The 12,631-nt window shown below is 38.2% G+C and overlaps 1 protein-coding gene across 3 annotated transcripts in view; it reads left to right on the top strand.

Annotated features, from left to right (window-relative positions):
* BBOF1 (basal body orientation factor 1) overlaps nucleotides 1-12,631 on the top strand; it is a 35,334-nt gene that overhangs the window by 17,766 nt on the left and 4,937 nt on the right. For 2 of the 3 annotated variants that reach the window (XM_040226116.1, XM_040226114.1), the window contains exons 6-11: nucleotides 109-179; nucleotides 1,276-1,420; nucleotides 2,468-2,961; nucleotides 5,112-5,213; nucleotides 11,260-11,334; nucleotides 11,497-11,705. In XM_040226116.1, coding sequence (XP_040082050.1) covers nucleotides 109-179; nucleotides 1,276-1,420; nucleotides 2,468-2,961; nucleotides 5,112-5,213; nucleotides 11,260-11,334; nucleotides 11,497-11,677 — 1,068 coding nt within the window. In that variant the 3' untranslated portion in view covers nucleotides 11,678-11,705. Of the gene's footprint in view, nucleotides 1-108; nucleotides 180-1,275; nucleotides 1,421-2,467; nucleotides 2,962-5,111; nucleotides 5,214-11,259; nucleotides 11,335-11,496; nucleotides 11,706-12,631 lie in introns of those variants that run through there. The other variant, XM_040226115.1, reaches the window with a different exon arrangement.

Below are 12,631 nucleotides of genomic sequence, written 5' to 3'. Positions count from 1 at the left end.
GCTTTAAAAAGTGGCTTTCAGTTTCTAGTTTGTGTACTGAATAACCTGGGAGTGGGGTAGAAGCAGAATCTAGATATAACTGTATTAAAAGAGCCTATTTTCTTTTAGCATAGACTAGAAAAAGAGGCTGAAAAGAAGATAATAATGCTGGCAGACAGAGCCCACCATGAAGCTGTTGTGTAAGAGACCACTGCTTCCTTTTTCTTTCCAGTAGCCTCTCTCAGCTCTTTGCTAGCCTTTTTTGCTCTTATAATGTTTTCTACCCTCTTCTCTCCAGATTTGCTTCCTTCACATTTTCTAGTTTACTTTCCTTCTCTCTGTGTCTCCACCTCTTTTCCTCACGTCCTCTTTGTAGCAGCAGAGTGTGGAGGAGAGAACTTGGGCTTTGAAGTTACACTTTAGTTCTCAACATGTATACTGACTGAAGGAAGATTTCTTAAATTTTTTGAAATTTAATTTCTTCATCTAAAAATGGTATTAATAATGCCAACTGTGCATGGTTATCATGAGGTATATTAGTGGAAGCAACTGCATTGTGTTAATGCATAAACTAGGTCTCGATGTGTTAATGTGTTCAGTCGCTCAGTTGTGTGTGACTCTTTACAACCCCATGAAGTATAGCCAGCCAGGCTCCTCTGTCCAAGGAATTTTCCAGGCACGACTACTGGAATGGGTTGCCATTTCCTACTCCAGGGGATCTTCCTGACCCAGGGATCAAACCTGAGTCTCTTGCATCTCCTGCATTGGCAGGCAGGTTTTTTGCCACTGTGCCACCTGGGAAGCCCCCAGGTCACAATGGTTTATTTCTAATCTAATGTGGGTCTGATAGCTGTACTCCAGGGGTGGTTCAGGAACCTGGGCTGCTTCCATTTTGTTCCTTATGTCCAGTCACATGGACAAAGAGAGAGTATGGGAAACACATACCTGCCCTTAACTGCCTTGGACTAGAAATAACATATCACTCTTTACTTTTCCATTGGTGAGAACTTAGTTTTTAAGATCCCCACCGAAGTATAGAGTACCCACCATAAGCTAAATACGTGTTGGTCATTATTATTTTTTTATTATTATTTTTTGTTGCCCATGTGCCTTACAGGATCTTAGTTCCCTGACCAGGGAGTGAACCTGGACCATCGCAGTGAAAGCTCTGAGTTCTAATCACTGAACTGCTAGGGAATTCCCAATGCTCATTACTATTAATGTTAGGGGATAAAGCAGTCACTGATCTACTTTGGTAATATTTAAAACTTAGGTCTGTGTTTTGGGGTCTTTTAGGCAATTGAACAACGCTGGAAGAAGTGTTTTTAAAGAGAATATTTATCTCCAGAAAGCTCTCGCATACCATCTGAAGGAAGCTGATGCTCTACAAAAAAACTCCCAGAAGTTGCAAGAGACTCAGACTTTCCTTTCACAGCAAAAGGTTCCCATTCTCATTTAAACTTTCTTGTTTGTTTTAAAGACTGGGTTGGTGAATAGTAAGAACTGAGTATAGTAATGATATATGAGGACAATAAGGCCATTTTTCTTCTGTCTGGTTGATGTGTTTTTCTTACCTGAAAAGTTAATTACTGAATAATTTATAAGAAACTTTAGATTTGGCTTTATAAAGAAAATCTCTGAAACATAAATGTAACTCCTGTGCTCTAATACATTTGTATTCAATTTATGTTGCTTAGAGTTGGTCCCTGAATCACTTAGGAATAGGTTCTCAGCTGTGACTACAGTGGTTTCCCCATGTAAGGGTGTATTCTCTCCGTAAAGGAAGTCTGGAGGTAAGCAATCCAGAGCTGGAATGCCATAAAGTTAGCAGACACTTGGGTTCCTTAACATTGTTCTGCAGCACAAGGCTTATCTCCACAGAGTCACCCCATGGCCCCCAACAGCTGCTGGAGCTCTCACAACAGGGAGGGAGAAGAACAAGAAGGAAGACAGTATGCTCCTTCCTTCAGAGGTCTTCCTGAAAGTCCTATACACATTTCTACTTGCAGCTGTTTTATCAGAGCTTATTCACATGGCTTTGCTGAACTACTAGGGAAACTGGGAGTTTTCATCTGGGCTTAGTGCTTTTCTGAATAAAATTAGGGCTTTGTTAGAAGTATAAAATGGAAAATGGACACTGGGACAGGCAACTAGCAGATTGCCACAGTTGGCAGTATGTAGTTGTTAAATTACTATAGTAGTTTTACTGTGTAGTCTTATTGGGATATTCTTTTGATAATATAAAATACTGAAGCTTTCATAATTTTAGAAGAAGGAAAATGCCTTGATTAGTAAAGTTTGTGGTCTTCGTTAAGTCCAGAAAAGGACTCTTGATGTTTCTTACTCTTTATGCACAGAAGAGCAAAAATATCACCATTGCAACCTGGCCTCAAACTCAAACCTCTTAAAGTAATGGAAATTAGTGAGTAAATTTTACATTCTGAAATTAATTAAAAAAACTCACACCTCCCTCATCTTTCTGTTTTAGGAGATCAATGATCTATTGGTTAAAGAAAAGATAATGCAACTTACCCAGCAGAAATTACAAATCCAAACTCTTCAGAAGAAGGTAGTAAGCCTGGAGAATGCTCTGGTTTGCATGACCAAAGAGTTTGAGACTGAAGTTTTAAAACTGCAGCAACAGGCAATGGTAGAGAACCAAGCAGGTCAGGTTGAAATTTTCAAGCTGCAGCAGCTTCTTCAGATGAAGGACAAGGAAATGAATCGAATAAAGAAGCTGGCCAAGAACATACTAGATGAGAGAACAGAAGTGGAAAGATTCTTTTTAGATGCTCTACACCAAGTAAAGAAACAGATCCTATTTAGCAGAAAGCATTATAAACAGGTAGCACAAACTGCTTTCAATCTTAAAATGAGAGAGGCATGTGCAGGAAGAATGGAATATCCCAAAATCCGAACGTTTGATGGCAGAGAACACAGCACCAATAGCGTGAATCAGGATCTTATGGAGGCTGATAAGTGGTACTAATGATGCTTTAATATTTTGTCTTTTGTACTGCTTTTTTTTTTTTGCCCTTTAGAAAAATAAAAATCCTGACAAGTTCAGTTTGACAGTATCTAAGTATTAAATAGATTGCTCAGTACGTTACTTGAGAAGAGAAACTGTCTTTCTCATCTTTGGAACCTCTATGCTTAGCATAATGTGTGGGGTCTTCTTAGTAGATTGTCTCCCTGTTTTGTATGACAGAGACTTGTCAGAGGGATTGTTTGTTCCATTTTTAATGTCATTGTAATATCTTTTAACATGTTCCTTTCTTCCGTTTCCTGTACATTTGTTTCAAAGGTTTGATTAGATTCAGGTCAAACATTTTTGATAAACATACTTTGACAAATATTTTGTAATATTCCCCTTACTATTCTGAGATGAAATTCGTAGGTAATAATATCTAACCAAACCTCTAATTTAAAAAATCAACATAACTCTTTGTTGTACAGAACTGTCCTGTGGATTGGAGGACACCCAGTAGTGCCCCTTCCACCACTGTCGTAACCGAAAGTCCCTACAAGTGTCTAAAGTACACTGAAGAGATCTGCTGCCCCCATGATGAAGGCAGTAGAATGACTGAGACAGGTGCAGACTATATACCCCTGGAGAAGGAAATGGCAACCCATTCTAGTATTCTTGCCTGGAGAATTCCATGGACAGAGGAGCTTGGCGGGCCACAAAGAGTTGGACATGACTGAGTGACTAACACGCACAGGCTATATACAATAATTAATTGTTTCCTGTTAGCATTAATATCTGTTTGAATACTTTCACTCTATAAACCATGGATTATAGTACATTTTAAATATTACTCTGAAAAAATTGTTTTATATCGTTATGCAATTAGATTCTTCAAGGGCCTTAAGAAATTAAAAAAAATCCCTACTACCATGCACTTAACATCTTATTAAGAGGGGCTTCCAAATGTATTTTCTGTTTTAAGTTATTTTTTAATGGGATAATATGAAAGTTCTTTTAAATTATATAGCTGTCAGGAAGGTTGGACATGGCCAGCAACTCTTCTTCAAAAATGTCCATACTATAATTTTTTAATCTTCTTGCTATATTCGGAAGTCTATTAATAACACTATTACTATTACACTATTATAATAATAGACTTATTATAATAACTACTACCAGAGGTTTACTATACTTTTTTCTATTTTTTATTTAATAAATCAAGCAAGTTGAATCCCCACCATATATAAGGCAATTTCTTTTCATTTTTTAAATCTACTGTATATTAAGTGGTATATAGGTTTTGAGAGGAAGGTACATAAAATGACTTTCCACATTATTATTGCAGAAACTAGACTCTTCTTATTCTGCCTTCTGAGCAATTAATCACCTTAACCCTAGTGTTCTATTGCACCTACCAGGAAAGCAGAAATTGTAGTTAAAATGTTACAGTATCTGCTGAAGAGGCAGATTGGGAAGGAAAAAGTATATGGTGATCACAAGGAAAAATCTAAACTAACCCAATTGACATATATGCAAATGTTTCTTACATTCTACATCTATACTCTATCTACATGTTAGCCAACTTTTGTAAATAGCAAGTAGACTATAAATCCTTTAGAAAAGTTATGGTATAGATAAATACTTGCCTGGAAAGCTTAGCTATAACCTTATTTGGAGGTAAGAAATAGACTAGATAAGTTACATGTTATTTTATATATTTACCTCTCATCACTCTATTTTCACATAGCAAAATATCTAATGCTAAAGACATGCTAAAAGGAATTTATCAGTAATTGCACCAAACAACTATTTTTTCTTACTTCTTTTGTCTTTGTGTTATCTGGATACATAATTTTGCCTCATAACTTTCTATTCTGCTTATTTGCTTAACGTTTGGGCACAGATTTTTTTTCATGTTGTTACAGTTTTTATTTCATTTAATGACTATGTAAAACTTCAAACTGGCTAGCATATTGATATGCTTTTCAACTATGATTTTGTAATAGACATAGTTTGCTTTGTAGTCATTACATTTGGAAACATCGTAATATTCAGTTATGATTTGGAAATGTTCTTTTTTCATGTTTACATATTTTATATTTTTTAAAAAGAGATGCTTACATTGATCATACTTTTTTCCATTTTTTTCTTTGAAATTCTTTAGGACAGATATTCAAGGAAATGTGGATATTGGAGATTTGACCTGGGAGCAGAAGGAGAAAGTCTTGAGACTGCTCTTCGCAAAAATGAATGGCTTTGTTCCCAGGTAACTCCCTATTTCAGCAGTGAAATACTAGTTTTCTATCAAACCTAGAAACCATATAGAAACAGTGAATATATTCTTATTTAGAATTAAGAGAATGGGAAATAAGCAGAAAATAAAAAAAGGTCATATTGCATAGCTACTGCAACTCCCAGGGATAAAGAATGGGAGATGTGTAAGTGAGCACCGAAACAAAAGAGGAATTAGAATTAAAGGGGAGAGAAAAATTGATTAATCTTAGGTGTTTAAGCTAATGCTTCCTAAGAAGGTATAACATTGCTCAGCTGAATAAGTGGTAACTAAAGAGAAGCATAGCAATTGTTAAGATTCTATTGGTCTGCAAAGATAAGTAAATGATTACAAAGCTGAATATTAACCATGGGACTCTTTAATACCAAAAAAAAAAAAAAAAAAAAGAAAGAAAAAAAAGACCTAGAAAGGAAAACACAAAACCACAGTTACTCCAAATAATTATTTTTAATGATTAGTTTTACTCTTTCTTCACATGTTTTATCAGTGACTGTAACCCTGGTAATGAACTATAAAGTGACTAAAATCAACCACTTATCAACTGATTGTTAAATGCTTGGCACCATGGTACTGTAGGGATTCAAAAGAATTAAAGGACATTGCCTTTGATTTCAAGAGCTTACAGTTTGATTTCCCAAACAAAGCCAAGCATAAAAAGGAAAATTAGGTGGCACAATAAAGTGTAATCGAAGTGCAGACAATTTGTAGTGGGCTAGAGTAGTCAGGGAAGACTGAGAGGGCAACTTTGTGGGTGCCTTATAGGATAGTGGTAAAGAGTGAGGAGGGTAGAGAGTGAGGAGGGCATATCAGGCTAGGACTTAGTAGACACCATGAGAAAAAGCCCAGAGGGAGGACTGGGTGGAGGGTATTTCAGTTCAGTTCAGTAGCTCAGTCTAATTCTTTGTGACCCTATGGACTGCAGCATGCCAGGCCTCCCTGTCCATCACCAACTCCCAGAGTTTACTCAAACTCATGTCCATTGAGTTGGTGATGAGATAAAACCATCTCATCCTCTGTCATCCCGTTCTCCTCCTGTGTTCAATCTTTCCCAGCATCAGGGTCTTTTCCAATGAGTCAGTTCTTCACATCATGTGGCCAGACTATCGGAGCTTCAGCTTCAGCATCAGTCCTTCCAATGAATATTCAGGGCTGATTTCCTTTAGGATTGACTAGTTTGATCCCCTTGCAGTCCAAGGGACTCTCAAGAGTCTTCTCCAACAACACAGTTCAAAAGCATCAATTCTTTAGTGCTCAGCTTTCTTTATGGTCCAACTGTCACATCCATACATGACTACTGGAAAAACCATAGCCTTGACTATATGGACCTTTGTCCAGAGGATATTTAGGCAACACTCAGAAGAAACTTCCTGGCTTGAGGAAATTTGGTGATGATAGAGAGTAATTCAGTTCAGTTCAGTCACTCAGTCGTGTCTGACTCTTTGCAATCCCATGGATCACAGCATGCCAGGGCTTCCTGTCCATCACCAACTACTGGAGTTTACTCAAACTCACGTCCATTGAGTCAGTGATGCCATCCAACCATCTCATCCTCTGTCATCCCCTTCTCCTCCTGCCTTCAATCATTCTCAGCATCAAGGTCTTTTCAAATGAGTCAGCTCTTCACATCAGGTGGCCAAAGTATTGGAGTTTCAGCTTCAACATCAGTCCTTCCAGTGGACACTCAGGACTGATCTCCTTTAGGATGGACTGGTTGGATCTCCTTGCAGTCCAAGGGACTCTAAAGAGTCTTCTCCAACATCACAGTTCAAAAGCATCAATTCTTCGGCACTCAGCTTTCTTTATAGTCCACCTCTCACATCCATACATGACTACTAAAAAACCATAGCCTTGACTAGACGGATCTTTGTTGGCAAATTAATGTCTCTGCTTTTGAATATGCTGTCTAGGTCGGTCATAACTTTCCTTCCAAGGAGTAAGCGTCTTTTAATTTCATGGCTGCAATCATCATCTGCAGTGATTTTGGAGCCCAGAAAAGTAAAATCAGCCACTGTTTCCCCATCTATTTCCCATGAAGTGATGGGATCGGATGCCATGATCTTAGTTTTCTGAATGTTGAGCTTTAAGCCAACTTTTTCCACTCTCCTCTTTCGCTTTCATCAAGAGTCTCTTTAGTTCTTTTTCACTTTCTGCCACAAGGATGGTGTCACCTGCATATCTGAGGTTATTGATATTTCTCCTGGCAATCTTGATTCCAGCTTGTGCTTCCTCCAGCCCAGTGTTTCTCATGATGTACTCTGCATATAAGTTAAATAAGCAGGGTGACAATATACAGCCTTGATGTACTCCTTTTCCTATTTGGAACCAGTCTGTTGTTCCATGTCCAGTTCTAACTGTTGCTTCCTGACCTGCATACAGGTTTCTCAAGAGGCAGGTCAGGGGATCTGGTATTCCCATCTCTTTCAGAATTTTCCACAGTTTCTTGTGATCCACACAGTCAAAGGCTTTGGCATAGTCAATAAAGCAGAAATAGATGTTTTTCTGGAACTCTCTTGCTTTTTCTATGATCCAGCAGATGTTGGCAATTTGATCTCTGGTTCCTCTGCCTTTTCGAAAACCAGCTTGAACATCTGGAAGTTCATTTTTCACGTATTGCTGAAGCCTGGCTTGAAGAATTTTGAGCATTACTTTACTAGTGTGTGAGATGAGTGCAATTGTGCAGTAGTTTGAGCATTCTTTCGCATTGCCTTTCTTAGGGGTTGGAATAAAAACTGACCTTTTCCAGTCCTGTGGCCACTGCTGAGTTTTCCAAATTTGCTGACATATTGAGTGCAGCACTTTCACAGCATCATCTTTTAGGATTTGAAATAGCTCAACTGGAATTCCATCACCTCCACTAGCTTTGTTCGTAGTGATGCTTCCTACGGCCCACTTGACTTCACATTCCAGGATGTCTGGCTCTAGATGAGTGATCACACCATCGTGATTATCTGGGTTGTGAAGATCTTTTTTGTATAGTTCTTCTGTGTATTGTTGCCACCTCTTCTTAATATCTTCTGCTTCTATTAGGTCCATACCATTTCTGTCCTTATTGAGCCCATCTTTGCATGAAATGTTCCCTTGGTATCTCTAATTTTCTTGAAGAGATCGCTAGTCTTTCCCATCCTATTGTTTTCCTCTATTTCTTTGCACTGATCACTGAGGAAGGCTTTCTTATCTCTCCTTGCTATTCTTTGGAACTCTGCATTCAAATGGGTATAGCTTTCCTTTTTTTCTTTTGCTTTTTGCTTCTCTTCACAGCTATTTGTAAGAGTAATTAGTAATTAGAAATAAAGTTTAATCTATGGGTTGAATTATGATGAGCCTGAAAAACCATACAGAAAATTCTAAACTTTGTAATATAGATTCTGGAGTAATGCAGCATAGTTTTCTTCTCTGCCTTGGAGGAATACAAAGAACAATAAGCCATACTCTTAGATTCTTCTATTGGAAGGGTTTGCGTCATTGTTCTCAGAGCTGACCTTAACCTAGCACAGTGACTTGTATGACAGATTGAAGGACATACATAGAACTGGGACCAGCAGAAGCTGCTGCACAACTCTGGGCATGTGTGGTGTTTAAGCAAGAGTGGAGGCAGTTGGAATAAAGAAAAGAAACAGACACACTAAGGAAGGAGAAGCAGGATGTAGTGATAAAGAATAAAAGGAATATAGAGAAGAAAGTAAATGTTTTAAGATTTTTAGCTTAAGAGGGCTTCCTTGGTGGCTCAGCCAGGAAGATCCCACGTCTTGAAGCAAATAAGCCTGTGCACCACAGCTATAGAGCCTGTGCTCTAGAGCCTGGAAGCTGCAACTGCTGAGTCCATGTGCCCCAACTACCAAAGCTGCTGTGCCCTAGAGCCCGTGCTCCACAATAAGAGAAGCCACTGCAATAAGAGGCCTGCATACTGCAACTACAGAGTAACCTCAACTCGCCACAACTAGAGAAAGCCCATACAGCACACCAACGAAGACCAGCACAGCCTAAATAAAAAAATTAATTAAAAAAAAAGATTTTTTAAGAAATGAAGGTGGTATGAAAGGCGAATGAAAAATATGGAAAACCATACTTTCCATATGAAAAATATGGAAACATTTCCATAAACATTTATGGAGATATTTAAATTTTTATTTAATCCATCAATTCATTTACCATAATACATACTGAATGTCATATATATTGGAGAAGGAAATGACAACCCACTCCAGTGTTCATGCCTGGGAAAGCCTATGGACAGAGGAGCTTGGCGGCTATGGTCCATGGGGTCAAAAAAGAGTCAGACACGACTGAGCGACTAAACGACAATTTATTGAGGATATAGTGTTAAGCAAATAATGCTTGATTTCAGGGAGTTATGATCTACACGGGAAGAAAAATATTGTTCAAGTCGTCACACAAAGAAAAATACCACTCTGACATGGGTTCAAAGAGTGGTATTTAATGGTAAGAGAGCCTAGATAGTGAAAGTGGAGAGTGAAAAAGTTGGCTTAAAGCTCAACATTCAGAAAACGAAGATCATGGCATCTGGTCCCATCACTTCATGGCAAATAATAGATGGGGAAACAGTGGAAACAGTGTCAGACTTTATTTTTTTGGGCTCCAAAATCACTGCAGATGGTGATTGCAGCCATGAAATTAAAAGATGCTTACTCCTTGGAAGAAAAGTTATGACCAACCTAGATAGCATATTCAAAAGCAGAGACATTTCTTTGCTGACTAAGGTCCGTCTAGTCAAGGCTATGGTTTTTCCAGTGGTCATGTATGGATGTGAGAGTTGGACTGTGAAGAAGGCTGAGCGCCAAAGAATTGATGGTTTTGAACTGTGGTGTTGGAGAAGACTCTTGAGAGTCCCTTGGACTGCAAGGAGATCCAACCAATCCATTCTGAAGGAGATCAACCCTGGGATTTCTTTGGAAGGAATGATGCTAAAGCTGAAACTCCAGTATTCTGGCCACGTCATGCGAAGAGTTGACTCATTGGAAAAAACTCTGATGCTGGGAGAGATTGGGGGCAGGAGGAGAAGGGGATGACAGAGGATGAGATGGCTGGATGGCATCATGGACTCGATGGACGTGAGTCTGAGTGAACTCTGGGAGTTGGTGATGGACAGGGAGGCCTGGCGTGCTGTGATTCATGGGGTCGCAAAGAGTCGGACATGACTGAGCGACTGAACTGAACTGAACTGAGCCTAGATTAGGGGAGTCTGACCTAATTGAGATCAGGAAAAGTCTCTGAGGAAGTAAAAGCTTGAGCTGATCTCTAAAGGGAAACAGGAACAAAAGGGAGGTGGAAAAAGCATTGTAGACAGAAGAAATACAAGTAGTATTTTCAGTGATGAACTGGAAATCAACATCATCCTAATCTGAAAGTGGGCTTCACAGAGTTACAGTTTTAGTAGGTTGATTTGCAAGCCAATAAAGACACACCCCACTCCTAAAATTTGTCTTCAATTAGGTGCATATGAAAGCAGCATAACCCCATTCAAAATCTGACTCTATTAAATAATCTAAAAATAAAGCAGATTCATTCAGGGAGAAACAGAATACTCAGAGAGATAATCAATAGACAGAATGTGGGCCATCTCAGAAGGCGAGAGGGCCTATTTTCCTGTTCTTAAACTAGATTTCCCAAAGTATTAGGAAAAATTTTCATACTGGGTCTATCTCCACTGGGTAACTTTCTTGTGTTTTGAGGTTCTTTTTGTGGGAAGGGAATTTTTTGGGCTTGCTTTTGGTCAGTACTCTGGTTCAACCTTGCCCATCACAATTAATATCTGTTGTATGAAATATCATGATTTATCTTCATAAATATTTCCATTTCTTCAAGTCAGTGTCTCAACTTTAGGAGAATGTAAATTTTAATTAACTTGCCTAATATACTTGCCTCTATGTGTGTATAATAGCATTTTTGAAAATTAGAAACCCATCCAACTGAAACATTTCCCTTTAGCAGTTTTAAAAATGTAGTTGAAATACATGGCATGTGACGATGCTGCCTCATTGTTAACATATCCCCACTATAGGAAATACAGCCAGAGTTCTAGACCTCCAGTTCCAGACTATGTTGTTCCTGACGATGAAACAACAAAGGAGTTTGGGTAAGCTCTCCTGACAGTCAGTGAATGTGAGCCTGATCACAGTGGTGGTTGTGGACATCTTAGGACATACAAGACTTGAGTGAGAATAACAAAAGTCTATTTTTTGAACCAAGTTCCATGTGTGTACAGTTGCTGACAAGTCTCACTTTGTCATTATTGTAGGGATGAAAGTAAGCTTGAAGATCAAACGTTCATCACCCAGCAAGTGCCGATCTTAAATTCTACTGGTGAACTGTTGATACGCAATATTCAGAAAGGATCACAAGAGTCTGACGCAGTAAGGAGCTGTAATCTAACCAACAATACGTGTAACTGTTCCTCTTTCTCATGCAGCTTCTTCTAAGTCACAGTTCTTTTCTCTACTAGCCAGTTCTCAGGGATCAGTGAAACAAATAATAACATTAGTATGAGATTGTGGACATTTTAATAACAATATCCATATTAAGGAAAGCATATATTTAATACAAATGAATATTTGTGCTTTTAGTGTGGAAAACCTATAAATTGCCTTTTGAAATATATAGCCCAGCTAAAATATGTACTATCATTTATGTAAGAATAAACATAGTGACCATGTACCTCTTGGGTTTGTGCAGAGCTGGGAAGCTGAGTCACTACAGGCTAGCAGATAAAGGCATTATAAGGAAGTATGGTACCATAAAAAAACAACAAAACAAGAACAGGGTTTCTTTTCAAGAGCTTTTTACTTGTAATTTGTTGTACATAATTAGTACAATGTAGAATCTGAGAAATTTCAAATGAGGCCACTTTTTTAGCTGCTACTAGCATGAACTGTACAGATTTTTTTTCCATCTAAGAAATAAGAAACTCTTCTGAGCAGCAAATAGCTAGCCAAATGAGTTGATTCTAATTATAGCAACACAGTTCTGATGAGTATTTCTTAAAGAGTGATTTCCCTTAAATGTAAGGAAAACTTAGGTGTCTCTGGGATTATATTTAATTCCACTTGGAATTTAGACAAAAATGACCTTTCATTCAACCCAGCTTGTAGTTGTTGGACTGGATTAAGTATTACTATCAGTTACCAGCTGTAATAAGAGATAAAACAAGGAGCATCTTATTACAAAATTATAAATTTCTATTGCCTCACCTTTAGGAAGGCAGACCTCCCCCCCTAAAAAAAAATTGGCTGGCAGGGTCATAAAACATATTTTATTAAAGTTCAATCACCTTAAATGATTGAAGGTTGTAACTTTCTATCATCTGCCTGACAACCAGAACTCTATCAGAAATGAGAAGCCTTTCCCTAGTTCAGTGGGTGAAGACCATATCAGAA

This window comes from Oryx dammah, unplaced genomic scaffold, assembly GCF_014754425.2.
Source record: "Oryx dammah isolate SB20612 unplaced genomic scaffold, SCBI_Odam_1.1 HiC_scaffold_26, whole genome shotgun sequence".
Classification (NCBI taxonomy): domain Eukaryota; kingdom Metazoa; phylum Chordata; class Mammalia; order Artiodactyla; family Bovidae; genus Oryx; species Oryx dammah.
Note: the sequence above shows the minus strand (reverse complement) of the source record. Positions and strands in the feature narration are given on the sequence as shown.